This window comes from Sphaeramia orbicularis, chromosome 5 (genome assembly GCF_902148855.1).
Source record: "Sphaeramia orbicularis chromosome 5, fSphaOr1.1, whole genome shotgun sequence".
Lineage (NCBI taxonomy): Eukaryota > Metazoa > Chordata > Actinopteri > Kurtiformes > Apogonidae > Sphaeramia > Sphaeramia orbicularis.
This window is the reverse complement of record NC_043961.1, coordinates 3457338-3476714: the sequence shown is the minus strand read 5'-3', so window position 1 is coordinate 3476714 and position 19377 is coordinate 3457338. Positions and strand designations below refer to the sequence as shown.

The window sequence follows — 19377 nt, the reverse complement described above, 5'->3', positions numbered from 1 at the left end:
AAAGGAAGCTTGTAAAAGAAATTATCATTATTTCTTGGACCGTAGATGTTTCAGGATGGTGTTTTTGTCCAGTATTTGATTTTAACTCCGGGTGGTGGTCATAGTCTGAAGATATTACAGCCTTTAAAGTCAGACTCACACATGTAAATAAAAGCGTATGCATTGCTGAATATGTTCAGGTGTGTGCGGTGTTTGCTTTTGTTGGTATTCATACACTCTAGGACATTATTTGTTTATTTGGAGGTCCTCCAGGAGGCCAAGGTAATAAACACTGTTTTATGAGAGTCCTTGTATCTGTGAATCCTTACAAGCAGAATGAAAAAAAAAAGCCCACAACTATGAACACAACTGTAGTAGCACAAAAGAAAAAGGAATGCGTATCTCAGCTGTGCTTTAGTATTAAATCTTTCGTTTTAAGTAAATAATTTTCATAGTTTGATTAGTTTCCTACTGTCTACTAAAACTTATTGAAAGGAAAAAACAGCAATGAGGATCATTCACAATGTTGGCTACCAGGAACACACAAACTCCTTATTCTTACAGTCAAAATTACTCAAATTTCCACACATTGTGGACTATCAAACAGCTCAAATAATATGCAACGCTAAAAATAATCTGTTACCAACAAATATAGGCAAATTGTTCAGTATTCATGAGGTGAGGTTATAATTTAAGAGGGAAAATTAACTTTAAAATTCACGTAATACACATGACTAGGAAGAGTTTTTGTGTTTCAGTTAGCAGGGTGAGACTGTGGAACAGATCCAACATGGAGTTAAAACAGTGTCCAAGCATGAAACAGTTTAAATTAAAATTAAAATTTTAAATTCACAATTTTTCAGAGGTACAGGGATGAAGGCGGTGTTGGGTGTCACTGGGGGTTATAAGGATGGATAAGTACACTACCAGTCAAAAGTTTGGACTCACCTGGTTTTTCTTTATTTTCATGACTATTTACATTTTAGATTCTCACTGAAGGCATCAGAACTATGAATGAACACATATGGAATTATGTAGTTAAAAAAGTGTGACATAACTCAAAGCATGTTTTATATTTTAGATCATTCCAAATAGCCACATTTTGCTTTTATTTCTGCTTTGCACATTCTTGGCATTCTTTGGATGAGCTTCATGAGGTAGTCACCTGAAATGTTTTCCAAAAGTCTTGAAGGCATTCTCAGTGATGCTGAGCACTGGTTGGCCATCTGTGGTCCATCTCATGCCATTTAAATGAGGAGGGGAGTCCAAACTTTGGACTGGTAGTGTATATGTACATGAGCGGCTGTGGCTCAGTTGGTGGAGCAGGTCGTCCAGTGACTAAAGGGTTAGTGGTTTGAATCCTGGCTCCGACTGTCCACATGTGAAAGTGTCCTTGGTCAAGACACTGAACCCTAAATTGCTCCCAGTAGGGCCAGGCAGCACCTTGCATGGCAGCAGTCACCCGCTGGTGTGTGAGTGTGTGTGTGAAAGGGTGAATGTGAGGAATTGTAAAGCACTTTGGGCACCATGAAGGTGTAGAAAATGTGCTATATAAGTTCTGTACATACATGGTAAAATGGTAAATGGACTGGTGTGTGTGTGTGCATATATATGTCACAGTAGAGACTGAAATCCAGTAGGATTCCTAATCCTACTAGGACAGATAGTAATTTTAGTAAGACATCAGGATCTGAAGATTGGAATTCCAATCTGTCCTAGGAGAATTTGCAATCCTACTAGGACAGATTGTAATTCTATTTGGAAGTGGGATCTGAAGATTGGAAAAATACGGCAAAAAATATAAGAATTCTGTCAGGACAATCTCGAATTCTATTAGGAGAATGTCAGATTATATCAAAATGTATGGAAAATAGACTGAATCATTTCACAGCCAAAATTCCAGTCAATTTCAGCATAGGTAAGCATACAATTTCGCCATCACTATTCCAGCTGAATTATTTTCATATCTTTCATATCTATATCAGTGTAAGGAAAAACCTTTGTAGTATTACTTGTTTGAAATTTTGAAGTTAGCTGTAGACTAACGTTAGTGTCACTATTGAGTAGTATGTAGCACCTTTAAGTATTAGAAAAATAACTGACAAAACCTCTGTAGTATTACTTGTTTGAAATTTTGAAGTTAGTACTATAGACTAAGGTTATTGTCACTTAACTAGTGAGTAGTATGCAGCACATTTAAATCTTAGAAAAAGTCTTTGAAGCTTAGCTATAGAATATTAGATTCAAAGTCTGTGTAAATTCTGAATAAAATCATGGTTTGTAAGAATATTGTTGTTTCTTTTACTTTTAACCCTACCATCTAGACCAGGGGGCAGCAAAATGCCAATGCCAACTTTAACATCGTACATTTTCTGAATGGCTTGGCAACAATTAGATAATAATAAAATTGTATGTTGCCATGGCAACGGGTTGTTTACAGGTACGTTTTTCAAATTCTACCGATTTCTAAATACAAATGTGTCTCATTTACATACCAATGACAGTTACAAACGGCCATTGAATAAGGTTGGACCAGATAGATCCAGTATATGGCCCTTAGGTCAATACACATTGTAACCAGGATGCCAGCTGTCCTAAGATATGAAAAGAATTCAGCTGGAATGGTGATGGCGAAATCGTAGGACAGACTGAAATTCCAAAATTCCAATCTTCAGATCCCACTTCCAAATAGAATTACAATCTGTCCTAGTAGGATTGCAAATTCTCCTAGGACAGATTGGAATTCCAATCTTCAGATCCTGATGTCTTACTAAAATTACTATCTGTCCTAGTAGGATTAGGAATCCTACTGGATTTCAATCTCTACTGTGACATATATATGTATGTATGTACAGGGTGGGGAAGCAAAATTTACAATGCACATTTAGTTGTTTTTTCTCAGCAGGCACAACGTCAGTTGTTTTGAAACCAAACATATATTGATGTCATAATCATACCTAACACTATTATCCATACCTTTTCAGAAACTTTTGCCCATATGAGTAATCAGGAAAGCAAACGTCAAAGAGTGTGTGATTTGCTGAATGCACTCGTCACACCAAAGGAGATTTCAAAAATAGTTGGAGTGTCCATAAAGACTGTTTATAATGGAAAGAAGAGAATGACTATGAGCAAAACTATTACCAGAAAGTCTGGAAGATACTATTAAAGAAGAATGGGAGAAGTTGTCACCCCAATATTTGAGGAACACTTGCGCAAGTTTCAGGAAGCATGTGAAGGCAGTTATTGAGAAAGAAGGAGGACACATAGAATAAAAACATTTTCTATTATGGACATTTTCTTGTGGCAAATAAATTCTCATGACTTTCAATAAACTAATTGGTCATACACTGTCTTTCAATCCCTGCCTCAAAATATTGTACATTTTGCTTCCCCACCCTGTATATGTGTGTGTGTGTATTTATGTATATGTATATATCTTTGTATGAATAGGTATTTACATATGTTTTTTTATGTAAATTATATTATATTTGTTCATAGTTATTAGAGCTGCACAATATATTGTTTGAGCATCATCATTGCAATATACGTGTGCACAATAGTCACATTGCAGGTCCTGCAATGAAGGAGGCAAATGAACTCAATGTGTTCTGAACTAACTTCAGCCTGGGTACCTGACACACACTATGCACAGCAATCCACCAATAACAATTGTTCTTAATCAGTTTGCCGAAGCAAACCACGCCCCTGCACTTGGAGTGAGTCACCGGTAACAACATTGAAAAATGAGCAACGAACAACAGTATATTACTGAAAAGGAAGACTTGGTGCCAAATAGAAACGCATCATCAGTTATCTGGAATTATTTCGGCTACAAGAAGGATGAAACTGAAGCATGTGTTCTGTTTCGACAATGTCGTCCACCTGTCGACACAACGAGAGGAAACACAACTAATTTGTTTGACCGTTTATGCCGGCACCACACAGTTATTACATCCTCCTGAGTATTTTTCCATATTGCAATATATATGGCAGGGTTAAAAAAAATCACAATGTCAGTTTTTTCCAAAATTGTGCAGCCCTAATAGTAATTTAAAACCAGAAACCAAATTATTTAATAGTAAGTATCAGGTATATTATAGTATATAGTATAGATATGCATAGACTAGGAAGATTATTACTGTTATTAATTATATAATGAGAAGGGGTGGGAGTTTATAATAAGTTATGCTTCTTTTCACTCCTTTTCAAATATGTATTGTATGTCATGTTTAAGTGTTTAGTTCATTTATTTTCTCCTATTTTGACATTCATATTCCAAATAAATACATCAATCAATCAATAGAGATTTCTTTTTCTTTTTTGTCAGACAGATGGAAAAAAGTTCATTTTTTTAATCTTTCTCATGGTCAAGGTAAAAAAAACATTTTTCCATCTGTCTGACAAAAAAGAAATCTCTATAAATAATTTTCATTTCACCAAAGATTTTCTAATTTCTTTGTCGCCACAATACATTTAAAAACAAAATCACCAAACAAGTAATATTGGAATACAAATGCGAGGAAAAAAAAAAAAAAAGTAATTCAATCTCATTTGTGTAATGCGAGTCTTTCCTGGGGAGGACTAAAGCTGGATTTCTTCCTCCAAGGTCTGATTAATAAGGGATTAACTTACTCTGCGGTGCAGTTGGAGCTGGTTTAGTCATCTGAAATATTCCAATTGGTTGTATCAAATGTTATTAGTAGCTGGATTTGTGCCTTAGCTTCAGGTTAGCTTTTGCAATCTCTGCATTAGCATTTTCATATATTTAAAGTCCAACCAACAGACTCAGAGTTAACACGGTCCTCAGTCTGTAGAACTTGTTTGTTAAGTTTATATTGTCGTTCAGACTTGGTTGGATGGTTGATGTGACGGTAATCGACGATCAGACATGACGTGAGAATTAACATGCACTTGATTATGCGCCATTTAATGAATGGAGCTCATATTTCCGCTGGTTTACATTTAGAGACGGTCCCTGCACGGAGGCTGCTGAGGAGAGCAACGACGCAACTTAATTAAAAGTTTGGAGTCGGATACATGCTGATTGTAAATGACTTCAGATGATGCTAGTGGGCTTACTGTTGATCTCAAGCTGTTCAAGCAGTTAATTAAAAAAAAAACGATGTGGCAAACCAAATCGTTACAGATTGCAATTAATGCACTCTGTCAGCCTGGCTGCGAGAGAAACTATCCCGCCTCGTTAGCAAGCGCACGCCTGCCAGGGTCAAGCCCATAGCAAAGCAACCACTTTTATTTGTTTTTCATCCTTTTTCATAAGCCATTATTAACAGCAAACCAAGCGATAAGCAATCAAGTGCAAAAAAAAAAAAAAAAAAAGACAAACAAAACAAACAAAAAAAAAAAGCTACACCTCTCTTGGGATAAGCCTAACTGTTGCCATGGCGACAGCTCTGGGAGTTTATTCTGAAGGACTATCCTCTCTCTTCATCTTCACCCTCCGTCCTTTTATTCCTCCGTCTGTGAGCCGATCAAAGGTGTGACAGGTAGATAAAGCGCGGCAGTTAAAGGGGAAGGCGTGGAGCTCTGAAAGCAGGGGACGCGTATTAAAAAGACATGTGAGGCTTTAAAGGATAAAACTGCTGAGAGCCTGTGTTAAATCACAGCTGGTTAATTTAGAATCTCACTCTGCATATTTCACTCTTCAAAAACACCACACCTGACTCCGACGGTAATAACTTCACTGATTTCTTCCATGTGAGGACACAGGGTGCGTTTAAGGTGATTGCGCCGTCCAAATTAGGTTTGCAGTGCACGATGGGTTTATTCTGGATGCTTCCTCCCACGTCAGTGACAGACTTCCTCCCCCGTTCTTAGCTGGAAACCATACGTAGGCAGGAGAAGTGGGTTACACGCAGGAAACAGAAACCTCCTGAGGGATGACACAGGAATAAAAACAGGAACGACGGCCGGCATCGCAACGTCAGGGAAGGAAACTTAAACATTAGGGATGCGCTGTCACAGTTCAGTTCAACTAGAATACAGCTGCTGCTCATCTGAGACCAGCGGGTTTAGATTCACACGTACACTCCGGCAAAAGTGATGGAGTGTTAAAGGGATAGGTAGGTAAACTGGGAAGTCACAGATGATCTTTGCATAGAAGCAGCAGGTCGTCTTATTTCCCGTTGAACATAATATGACAACATGTAGATGAACCCAGTAATTAGCATCATCCTTAATGTGAGAAGATGATGCATTTTAATAGCGCCACTGATGGTGGAAGTAACAAGGCCAATGCTTTGGAGGAGTGACAGGATTCAGGTACTGATGGATTTCTTTTAACGTCTAAATGTAACCAGTGTTGTGCAAGTTCCTTCCAAATGGTAATACTTCACAGCAGGGGTGTCAAACACGTGGCCCGAGGCCCAAATGCGGCCCTCCAGAGGTTCCAATCCAACCCCTGGGATGAATTTACAAAGTGTAAAAATTCCACAGTCAAGGCTGTGGAACTCATTTTAGTTCTGGTTCCACATCCAGACCCATCTGATCTACAGCAGGGGTGTCAAACTCATTGTAGTTCAGGGGCCACATTCAGCCCAATTTAACCTGAAGTGGGCTGAACCAAAAGCAATAATAGCATAATAACGTATAAATAATGACAACTACTATTTTTTCTCTTTGTTTTAGTGCAAAAGAAACAAATAAAAAAAATCAAAACATTCAATTTTGAAAATATTTACATTTACAAACTATCCAAACAAAAAAAGATGTAAAAAACCTGAAATAACTGAAATTTCTTAAGAAAATGAAGTGCAATTTTAACACTATTATGCCTCAATTTATACATGTGCATTATGGATCAGTTCTACAGAGGCACAAAACATTTAGTAACAGCCAGAATATTGTTAAAATTGCACTTAATTTTCTGGAGAAAATTTAATCTATACTATATATATATATATATATATATATATATATATATATATATATATATATATATATACAGTCTACTCTCGTTATACCGCCAACTTCCGTTCACGGCCAAATTGGCGGTATAGCGAAAATGGCGTTACAACGGGTTGCGTCCATAATGTGCATGTCTTTACTATATGATGTCTATGCTGCCTCCGTTAACCCGTTCTAATTGCATTTCTAAATAAATCTTGATTCTGTTATGTTGTAAGGGATCATTTAAAGTGGGGAAACATTTTAAGCATTATTATACCGTGTCGGGAAATGACACCCCATCATCTTGAGGCTTTGGCTTAATCCCACGTCCTCTTCCCGACATCCTGACCTACTGAGTGTTCTGCGATAAATGAACAGTGGCCGTTACGTAGACCTGCTTGTAGCTTGTCGCGATCAGCGTCTGGCTCGTTTGTTTCAGTGCATTGTTAAAATTTCTGTGTACTCGATGGCAATCACGCTGGCGGTATAACGGTCGGGAAATCAATGGTATAAGTGTTGTTTGTGCATGGAACTGGGCTGGCGGATGGCGATAGGCGGAAATGGCGGTAGCTAATGGAATAATGCATTGGGGATTTTTGTGCAATGGTTTTGGTCGACGGTGAGCGAAAATGGTGGTATAATGGCGGGCGGTTTAACGAGAGTAGACTGTACATATACATATATATATATATATATATATATATATATACTCTAAATCTATACTCGAGTTGCATCGCTGTATAAGCTGCAGGGTTCAAAACGAGAAAAAAGTAGCGGCTTATAGTCCGGAAAGTACGGTAGTCTAATATAAGGGTGTTTTCACACAGCGTACTCGAGTGACTACCATACTTGGATACATTCACACCTTTCCCGCAGATGTTGTGTTCACACAGGCCAAAACAGTAGGTGGTGGTGTGGAAGGAATTCTGTCACTATCCTACAAATGCGGAAGTCAGCAGAAGACAAACCCTTACCTGTCTGTTAAAAAGTGATGCAGAGTGACCTTCGCTGTCCCTGATATAGCACAGAGTGGTTCAGTTGATAAGGTGAGCCCGGGCCACATGGATCAGAGGCTTTTTCAGGAGACAACAGGAGCACCGTCTGTGGTCTCGTGGTGATTAACCCACTTCCGTTGTCAGAGTGGTGATAGGTCTATTCTGGACTCGGGCATGGATCGCATTCATACGGGATCGTACCCTGCTGAAGTACGGGCAGTCCAGACCCAGGACTACCTTCTAAACTGGACTCAGGAACTGAACGGTTGGATTCACATGAATAAAATTAAGCAGACTTGGGGGGTCCAGCGTACTCGGATACAGACTCGAGTACACTGTGTGAAAACTCCCCAAGTCTATTATACAGCATTTGAAAGCTGTGTCAGTTATCTGTGAGATAAACAAAAATGCAGCTGTTAATTCACATGTCCACCATTATCTAATATAAGGCTGTTATATCCAGTGTATATCAATGTTCTTATTTCATATATCGGCCAATATATCAGTTATTGGCCAGTATATCGGGTATAGTTGTTTTTTTTTTTGTGCCTCCAGTATTGGTATCAGCATCGGCCCCAAAAATCCCGTATCGGTCAGGCTGCACTTGTTACTGTTATTTGAAAGTAATTCCGTACCTTACAATATTACTGTCTCAGAATTGTAATGTGTTACATCACTCTTGCATTACTTTTGAGTTACATACAGACTCATAAATGGCGCGTAGAACCCACCCACCCCCAATACAAGAGACAGGAGAGCCTTGGGATGCATACATTTGCACCTCAATTCAATTCAACTTTATTTATAGCTCACATTTCATTCACAAGGCAGACTCAAATGTGCTTCACAACAGGTATATAACATAAGAAACAATCATAAAAAAGAAAATGCAAGTAAACGATCATATGTACAGACACTTAAACTCGCACGTGTGCATATACCCACACAACCACACATGCACACACACAACTCAACAGAACGCTGTTGGAAAAAGTTACATTTTTAATCTGTTTTTATTAGAAATAGCTACTGATGTGGTGAGTCTAATTGTATCAGGCAGGGTGTTCCATTTTTGTGGGCCATATCCACTAAAAGCCCCTTTCTGGGATCTGGTGTGAGGCCACTGCCTGTTGACCAAAGTGTTCTTGCTGGGATGTAAGTGATGAGCATATCTGTGATGTACTGTACCTGAAGTATACACTACCAGTCGAAAGTTTGGACTCACCTGGTTTTTCTTTATTTTCATGTCTATTTACATTTTAGATTCTCACTGAAGGCATCGAAACTATGAATGAACACATATGGAATTATGGAGTTAAAAAAGTGTGACATAACTCAAAGCATGTTTTATATTTTAGATCATTCCAAATAGCCACATTTTGCTTTTGTTTCTGCTTTGCACATTCTTGGCATTCTCTGGATGAGCTTCATGAGGTAGTCACCTGAAATGTTTTCCAAAAGTCTTGAAGGCATTCCCAGTGATGCTGAACACTGGTTGGCCATCTGTGGTCCATCTCATGCCATTTAAATGAGAAGGGGAGTCCAGACTTTTGACTGGTAGTGTATGTGGACGGATAGTTCAGTAAGTAACGCTACGGTCTACGATGTTCGAATCCCAGCAGGAGCGGTTGCATTTTTTTCAACATTTTACATGTTCAAACAGGGCGGCACTGAGGACGCCGGTAGATGAATCTGCAATTGATAAAGAATTGTAACTAGTCAGAGAAACGTTAGCTCACCTTGTCATTGCTGATCACAGGATCATGCTGATAGAAAAATTCTGTGATATACGCTGAGACAAAAGACGGAGTCACTGGGTTCTGGAATCAGAAGATTTTACTTGCAAGGAGTCAAGTACATACAGTGAGATGCAGCAGCTGACTGAACAACAACAGGAAGTTCAAGATTTTATGAAAGAACATGAGTATTACAATCATTGGACCAAGTGTACAAATATTATGACGTTGATCAGGTTCACCATTGGCTTAGGTATTCAAAACACGGTGATGCATGGGTTCAGTGACCGTGTCTGTACTCTTCCTCCACCTGCCTCATGGCCTGACCTCCTCTAGGGCAGCAGCCCGCTCTGGACCCAAACTGGATGGACAACAAGTACGCTTTGATCCCAAACTAGAACAAAACAAGCAGATAGCAAAGAACTGGTAGACATATCCTAAGTGGATATGTCCGGGCATTCTTGCAAAATGTCATCATAACCCATCCATGACTCGTGCTCTGGACACCTGGTATTTACAGGATATAGTCTAATAGCCTAATTTTTCTAACACATGCTAACATGCTAACTAGCTTCTTAATGCAGGGTTAGGAGTAGCAATGAGCATACGTCCATGTGGACAATGGACTGTCTTCTGCTGTCTGCACCCATTGGCTGAACACCAGCAGGAAAAAGAACTTTACTGACGTATTTTTAAAGGTCTCATGGTGTTGCTGTTTTTGTTTTTGTTGTTTTTTTATTCAACGTGTTAAACCCTGACCATGTTTTCAGGGGAAAAACGCCTAAACAGACATACCCAAAGTAAATGAAGAATTACACTACCAGTCAAAAGTTTGGACTCACCTGGTTTTTCTTTATTTTCATGACTATTTACATTTTAGATTCTCACTGAAGACATCAAAACTATGAATGAACACATGGAATTATGTAGTTAAAAAAAGTGTGACATAATTCAAAGCATGTTTTATATTTTAGATAATTCCAAATAGCCACATTTTGCTTTTATTTCTGCTTTGCACATTCTTGGCATTCTTTCGATGAGCTTCATGAGGTAGTCACCTGAAATGTTTTCCAAAAGTCTTGAAGGCATTCCCAGTGATGCTGAACACTGGTTGGCCATGTGTGGTCCATCTCATGCCATTTAAAGGAGAAGGTGAGTCCAGACTTTTGACTAGTAGTGTGCTTCACAATAATAAGGTTCATATGGATGTTCTTGGTGTCTATGGACATTTACAGACCTCACAGAATCTATTCCCATTGTCTAAAATATTGTATCTATTACTATGCCTGAGTAAACTGGAACAAACTAAAAGAGAAATTAGAATTTTTTATCCTCGCCTGTTTTTTTGTCGGCTGGATTGACGATGATATGCATAAATTAATTGTTCGTGTCGGAGATTTTTAATAGCGTATATTTCACCCCACAAAGATTAAAAACCATGTTTGAACATTAAAGTTTGCACTAAAATACACTTTTGATGTACTTTTATTAACATTAGGGTCTAAACTTTGAGCAAAAGTTGAAAAAAACTTTCATTGTCCTGATTTATTATATTTTTATAGTAGATGAATATTAATATAATTTTTTCGGCCTGCGGGCGGGCTGATAGGACTAAAGGGGTTAAGCAATTAAATTATGGATGAAAAGTGTGTTGTGACGCAAGCGCTATTGAACATATCCTCCTACTATATAATACACGTTCTGTGTCCAATCGATCGACGTTGCAGCACAGGAGGGCATTTGTACGGGTTTTCCTCAGCCTTCACAGGCCTGATCGCCGCCAAACTCACCAAATGAATAGAAACATTACCTGACTATCTACTAGGCACAATTTTATGTCCGTATTCAAATGTTGTGAGGTATGCTGGGAGATTTTAGCCTCTCATGCTATCGTACAAAGGCACCACGGGTCCAATGTCGCTAGTACCAAGTAAAATATCACTGAAAATTGATTAGTAATGCTTTACGCTACTGTGTTATAGCAAAAAATAATCTGTGACTCCAAACATTTTGTATAATTTAAGAGTATAGTGCATAGTTTAGCTCTGAAATGAGGCTAAGTGGAAGAATTATTGTCGTAACATGAAAAAACATGAGTAATGGGACTAGACTTTTAGTAAAATGAACAATTTCTGTTAGTACTGGCAATAGGAGAGGGTGGAACTGTCAGAATCTTCTATCCTGGTGTATGCAGTTTTATATAATAGTAAGAGTATGTATTAATAATTAAATGGAACTTGGAGATGCACTTTACACTCCATCAAACCTTCAGGTCCAGCAAGTTCTTCTCTACATAAAGAATCTGAATCCATGACCTACATTTACACCATACATTTTTAGATTTGTTCTATGAAGATGTATGTAATTATTCCTAATAGTCTATTCTCTTTAATTTGGTATCTTTTCTCTTGGTTATTGGTTCCATTAGTGTATGTGTATGTTAGAGAGTTTATCCAATCATATTACACCATTGTGTGTTGCTGGGTAAAATAAATCCTCTTTTTTTTTTTTTTTTTTCTTTTTTTGATTACTATCAAGTTAGCAGTACATAAAAAAACGTGACAGACACAACGACAAAGAAGACAAGACAAAAACAGATACTAATTACATATTCATCATTATACATTGGTGTGTGTGTGTGACAGAAAAAAAATGAAAGAAAAAACTAAAAAAAAAAAAAAAAAAATAGAAATAAAGCATTGTCATTAACAACAGTGGTAATAATAGTGATGATATTAGCATAATAAATCATAATGAACAAAAAAAACATAACGAAATGACCAATAATACTGATAATAACAGCCGGATAAAGGGTACTGATGGAAATTGATAGTAAAAAAAATGATAAAAATAAATCCACCTTGAGGATCAGACTCCACAGTGCAGCCTCTGGAGCAAAACATTAACAGAATGAACCTGTTGATTTAACCAATCAGATTTCATGTTGGCCACATGGGGGCGATGTGGCATGCATGCAATAACGTCAGCATTTTCCTGTCATTTGATTGGATGATCAAACAGTGACTAGTCAGAGAAAATTCAGCTAAAAAAACACATCTGTAGAGACTTGAAGAAGATAAAATATATTGGTTTAGATTTAATTTCTGTTTTCACCCCACAGTGGCTGGATTTGGTCACAGACAGACTAAAAAATAAGCAGTAGATTTAGTCGGTATAATGTATTTAATGAACATTTGTATGTTTTTGTCATTTTATTCAGTAAATATCAGGCTGATGGTGCTTGAGATGATGTACATGGTGCAGCTGTGGCTGTAGTCAAAGGAGACCTGCTGAGTTGTGTTCATTGAGTTTCTTGCTTTAATAACATTCATTCATGTGACATGAGACAGGACGTGGTTACAGGGTCTGGTTGGCTGCTTAAAAAGTCTTCTCAGGTCTTAACCCTTTATAGTGTACTCAGAGAAATACTGTGTTACTGGAGGACATAAGACATTTTTATGACATTAATGTTTTATTATGTAGAAAATCAAGGTCAACGAAGTTACCATATTTGGTTTCTTACCGGTAAGTGGCAAAAATACAAATAAAAATACAAGAAAAACACATGTAAGGTGAAAGGAACATGTATTTTAGAACATTAGAACATCACTTGTAGAACATTAAACCAATACAAGTGCTGGTCCAGACCCCTGTCCACATCCACAGGATCCCTTTGAACATCAGTTCTTACATTAGTTCCATTACTGCATGGAACCGAACAAAGCAGGTCCACTCACTGTTCATGCAGAGGTGGACCTGACAGACCCTGGAGACCACATTGGACCTGACAGACCCTGGAGACCACACTGGACCTGACAGACCCTGGAGACCACATTGGACCTGACAGACCCTGGAGACCACATTGGACCTGACAGACCCTGGAGACCACACTGGACCTGACAGACCCTGGAGACCACACTGGACCTGACAGACCCTGGAGACCACACTGGACCTGACAGACCCTGGAGACCACACTGGACCTGAAATTGGTGACTCACTGTCCTCACCCCCCCAAAAAAATTAAGGACCTAAATATATATATATATATATATATATATATATATATATATATATATATATATATATATATATATATATATATATATATATATATATATATATATGTGTGTTTATATATATATATATATATATATATATACACTGGACCTGACAGACCCTGGAGACCACACTGGACCTGAAATTGGTGACTCACTGTCCTCACCCCCCCAAAAAAATTAAGGACCTAAATATATATATATATATATATATATATATATATATATATATATATATATATATATATATGTATATATATGTGTGTGTTTAGACAAAGCTATTGATATATGCCGTGCAAGCGAAATCACGTCAAGTCAAGTGAAAGCGCAGACAAAAAGTACATGAAGAACAGAAAAAAAAAAAAAAAAAAAAAAAAAAAAAAAAATATATATATATATATATATATATATATATATATGTATTCTGAGAAAAAAAAAGTCAGAATTCTAAAAGAGGAGGATTACGGCCATTGGAAAAAAAAAATTGGTTCAATATATTTTTAATATTATTATTATTATTATTATTCTGAGAAAAAAATCTAATTTTAATTTCAGAATTCTGTCTTTATTTTACTGAGTAATAATAATAATAATAAAAATATGTTGGACCTTAATTTTTTTTTTTCCAGTGGCTCTAATCCTCCTCTGTAGAATTCTGACGTTTTTTTTTCCCTCAGAATAGTATATATATATATATATATATATATATATACATATATATATATATATATATATATATATATATATATATATGTATATGTATGTATATATATGTATATATATATATGTATATATATATATATATATATATATATATATATATATATATATATATATATATATACATATATAAAATATTAGGCCTGTAACGGTACACAAAATTTTTGGTTCGGTACATTTTCAGTTTTCAAAGCCACAGTTCAGTTTTTTTCGGTTCGGTACGGGAAGAAAGAAAACCCTAATCCTCTTCTGTAGGATCAGCACTCATGTTGGTTTAATGTTCTAAAACACATGTTCCTTTCACCTTACATGTGTTTTTCTTGTATTTTTTATATTTACTTATTGGATTTTTTTTTTTTTTTTTTTTGTCACTTATGGGTAAGGAACCAAATATGGTAACTTCATTAACCTTGACTTTCTACATCACAATAAAAAATGTTGAAATATTTCACAAAAGTAATAAAGTCTTGCTATGTCCCCATTAACACATTTCTATGAGTGGACTATAGAGGGTTAATACGTTCCTAAATAAATTGGGCCTCTGTTGTACTTTTAGTTTCACACAAATCAGACAAATCTCATCTCATTATCAGTGTATCCATGACGACGAAGCAGCCACATCAATAAACCCAAGGCCTCAGCTCCGTATTTGACCTCAGGCTGTATTTTTAACATGTAACTCCTTGTTGTTCGGTGCACTTTTTTTTAATCAAATATGCGGAAGTTGAGTGTTTCCACTAAACCTCTGCTGCCACAGTTGGATCTTTCCTCGGCTGTTCTGGAGCTCTACCTGCATAGGCCACTGTAAATGTCCAGTCAAGCGAACAGCCACATACAAAAGTGCCTCAGATGTGATTCTGCTGCAGTATACTGCTGTGCTAAATCCATTTTCACCTCCTATCTGCTGCAGGGCCCTGAGAGCGGTGGAGGCCGTGGATCCCCAGAGTGAGAAGAGTTCAGCCTAGTTTCAACTCATTCAACACTTTTACTGCTCACCTACGCCTCACCTCTCCAATAAAAAAAAAAACCCTCCCCCTCACCTTTGAGTCCTGACTCCAGCCCCCCCGGCTCTCTCACACCTCCATCTTCCCAGCATCCTTTAATCAGTCCCCCTCCCTGCTCCGGTGACTCCCCCCCGCCGTGCTGAGGCCATGGCGGTGCCTTCAGCCCAAGAGTTCCACTGGCAGAGCCTGGCCAAACTGTCCAGCGGCCGCGTCTACCACACTCTGACCGAGGTGGGGGGGCAGATGTACATGCTGGGGGGCTGCGATGCTGCAGGGAGGCCTTGTGCAACGCTCGAACTCTACTCCCCAGAGGTAATGAAACCCTGATGTGGTTTACTTCAGCTAAAATACAAGCAAGCAAAAACACTATGACTTTAATACTGAACCTTAAAGGGGTTATGTGTAGTATTTATACTTTTAACCCACAAAGACCCAAACATTCTGCGTTGATGAAGACCATATACTGATCTAAAATGTTTTACACTGGATCTAAATCTAAATCTTACAAAGTGTTTTTTTTTTTTTTCTCATTTTTAGTCCGAATATCTCATCACACTTAAAATCAGACGTAATCACCTAAAGAGTAACTGTCAGTGAGTTATAAGAACTGATTTTTAGTCAATAGATCTGGAAAATCTGATTTCAAGAAATCTTATGAAGTAATTTTCACTTGCTCCATTGGCAGATGTTTTTGCTTAATTCAAGATTTTTTTTTTGCTTAATTCAGGATTTTTTTTTTTATTTTTAAATTTTTATTTTTTGCTTAATTCAAGAGTTTTTTTTGCTTAATTCAGAATTTTTTTTTTTGCTTAATGGGCTCTATCCACAGCCCCACTACTTCCTGATCTTCAGGTGGGTCCTTTATTTCCTGTCTTTCATTATTGGACACACTGATTAATCCAGGTGTGTCTAATTAATCAGTAGTCACAACAAGAAGCAGCAGACACACCTGAATTAATCAGTGTGTCCAATAATGAAAGACAGGAAATAAAGGACCCACCTGAAGTTCAGGAAGTAGTGGGGCTGTGAACAGAGCCCATTCAAGCATGGATCGGCCGTCATTAACACCGTCATCAGTCTTTTCGGCTGATTCTGCATGTGTAAATGACCACTACCAGACATTCAGTCTGACCAGTCTGATTGGTGGAGGGACAGGCCTGGACTAGTGAATCAGTGAAGGAGAAGTTTCCATGTGAATCCAGCTCTGCCCAGGTACATCACACTATTACTGTCCTTTATAATAGTCCATTCACTGCTCAGATCGTATCTGAGTGAGTGACAGTCAGTGTTGACTATGGACTGTTAGCATTGATAGCATAGTGCGATTTCTCCTCAGTTTTCGCCTGCGACATCTTTCTTCTTCCACAAGATGAAGCCCTAAAGCTGACAACACCACTATCTTCGTATTACTAACCATCCATTCAACAAGTACAATAACAACAACCCTTCTGGTCTACTCATCACTCTCCGTTGACAACAATGACTGACGACAGCGAACTCTGTGTTTTGGTCTAGAGAGATGTTCCGTCATTTTCCGGTTTTATGTCTCGTGCAAGCACAGAACATACGCTCAAGTCGGTAGTCGATTTGGTGTGTTCTTCACACTTTTTTGACTGTGTCTGGGAGACCGGAGCCGACTGATCAGTACCTTTTCTGGTGGTGATCAGCAGTCGGGTTGGTGTGTCTTTGCCCTTAAATGAAGTGTCTATGACAGTGTTTTTCAATCTTGGGGTCGTCTGAAATTTCTTGTAATTGATTAAAAAAAAAAAAAAAAAAATCAAAAACTTACTAATATAAAATATATGTTGAGTTGACAGAGACAATCCCAATAAATAAGACATGACACTCTGTGAGTCTGAAACTGCAGCACTGTGGTTCTGTTTATCTGTCAAATGTTCATTGTGGTCAGTTTCAGATGCTGCAGCTCTTTCATAATTCATAGTTTCAGTTCTTGTTTGTTCAGTATTAATTGTCCTCCTTGTAAATCACAGCTGGACTGACTGGACAGATCCTGACCGAGGAAAATAAAATTCTCCCTTTGTGCAGTAATCTACACCTGGATTTACTGCCTCTGTCCACAATAATATACATTATATAGACTAAATGTGTCTAAAATTAATGTTTATTTGCAACATAGTATAGCAAACTATTACATGATCAAAAACAGATTAATTTTAGCAAAAAAAAAAAAAAAAAAAGTCTCCATTTTGAATGTCTGGGGTCGCCACAAATTTGTGATGTTAAAATGGGGTCGCGAGCCAAAAAAGGTTGGAAACCACTGGGGTTGGGTTTAAGTTTGAAGAGCAAAACTTGATGATAGTAAAATACAGATGTGCGTAAATATTGAGCTTTTTACTTTATTCAGTGTCTGATCCAGTCTGTGGATTCATAGCACTGATTCTTTGGTGGTTTTGGTTCTTCTGGGCTTTGGAAAATCAATACTCCATAGAACCCCTTTAAGGTCAAATGCACACATCTGGTCCTGTTCTTCATCCTCAGTGTTGCTAGTTTCGTTCCTGCTTGGTCTGATCGTACTCTCTGGTCGGCGTTTGCAGGGGGACAGGTGGATCAGCTTGGCCCCAATGCCCACCCCTCGTGCGGGAGCAGCTGTGGCCGTGCTCGGGAAGCAGATCCTGGTGGTGGGGGGAGTGGGAGAGGACCAGAGCCCCCTGAAGGTGGTGGAGTTGTACAGCACAGAGGAGGGGAGATGGAGGAAGAGGAGCGCTCTGCGGGAGGCTCTGATGGGCCTTTCCATCACTGTGAAAGGTCAGAGCAGGCATTAACACCTGGCACCCAGAGTTTGGGAGGAAACAAACAAAAACAAACCCAGAGCGGCTGAAGCAAGGACAGATGGAAAGATCAGAATCCAGAATCTGAACTGTAACACTGGTCTACAAGGAAAATGCTTCCAGAATAAAAGTAATGAAATTTTACCACATGAGAGTCACTGATAAAGAAAAATCAAGTCAAAAATGCTGGTTGGCTGAACTTTCCAAGATACAGCCTTGGGTCAAAATGTGAAATTCAAGAATTAAGGAGAGAATGGGTTTGACTCAAAAGGAATATTTGTCTCAGAGCTACAAGATCTACTTCCAAACACTGTCTGCACATTAGAATACATTCACTTTACAGGTTCTATTTAGTGGAAGATTTAGAAAACTATTATATAAATGTACATAAACCAATATATATGTGGAATAACAATCATATACAGGGTGGGGAAGCAAAATTTACAATGAACATTTAGTTGTTTTTTCTCAGCAGGCACTACATCAAGTGTTTTGAACCCAAACATATACTGATGTCATAATCATACCTAACACTATTATCCATACCTTTTCAGAAACTTTTGCCCATATGAGTAATCAGGAAAGCAAACGTCAAAGAGTGTGTGATTTGCTGAATGCACTCGTCACACCAAAGGAGATTTCAAAAATAGTTGGAGTGTCCATAAAGACTGTTTATAATGGAAAGAAGAGAATGACTATGAGCAAAACTATTACCAGAAAATCTGGAAGATACTATTAAAGAAGAATGGGAGAAGTTGTCACCCCAATATTTGAGGAACATTTGTGCAAGTTTCAGGAAGCGTGTGAAGGCAGTTATTGAGAAAGAAGGAGGACACATAGAATAAAAACATTTTCTATAATGTAAAGTTTCTTGTGGCAAATAAATTCTCATGACTTTCAATAAACTAATTGGTCAAACACTGTCTTTCAATCCCTGCCTCAAAATATTGTACATTTTGCTTCCCCACCCTGTACCTTCAAAAACATCAGCAAACTGACACTTTTGTCATTTATTTTCCAATTAGTCTTATTAAAATACGTAACATTTAGCACATTTAATCTCTGAAGCAAATCATTTCTAAAAAATTGTAGACCAGTGTAATTTTTCTCACCTCTTATAACACAGGTGTTAAACATGTGGCCCGGGGGCTAAAACCAGCCCACCACAGGGTTCAATCCAGCCCCTGGGA

The 19377-nt window shown here is 37.9% G+C and overlaps 1 protein-coding gene across 1 annotated transcript in view; it reads left to right on the top strand.

Annotated features, from left to right (window-relative positions):
* The window catches only part of klhdc8a (kelch domain containing 8A), a 144694-nt gene that overhangs the window by 46491 nt on the left and 78826 nt on the right, over positions 1-19377 (top strand). Inside the window, exons 2-3 of the mRNA XM_030135506.1 lie at positions 15305-15710; positions 17954-18164. Coding sequence (XP_029991366.1) covers positions 15546-15710; positions 17954-18164 — 376 coding nt within the window. The 5' untranslated portion in view covers positions 15305-15545. The remainder of the gene's footprint in view (positions 1-15304; positions 15711-17953; positions 18165-19377) is intronic.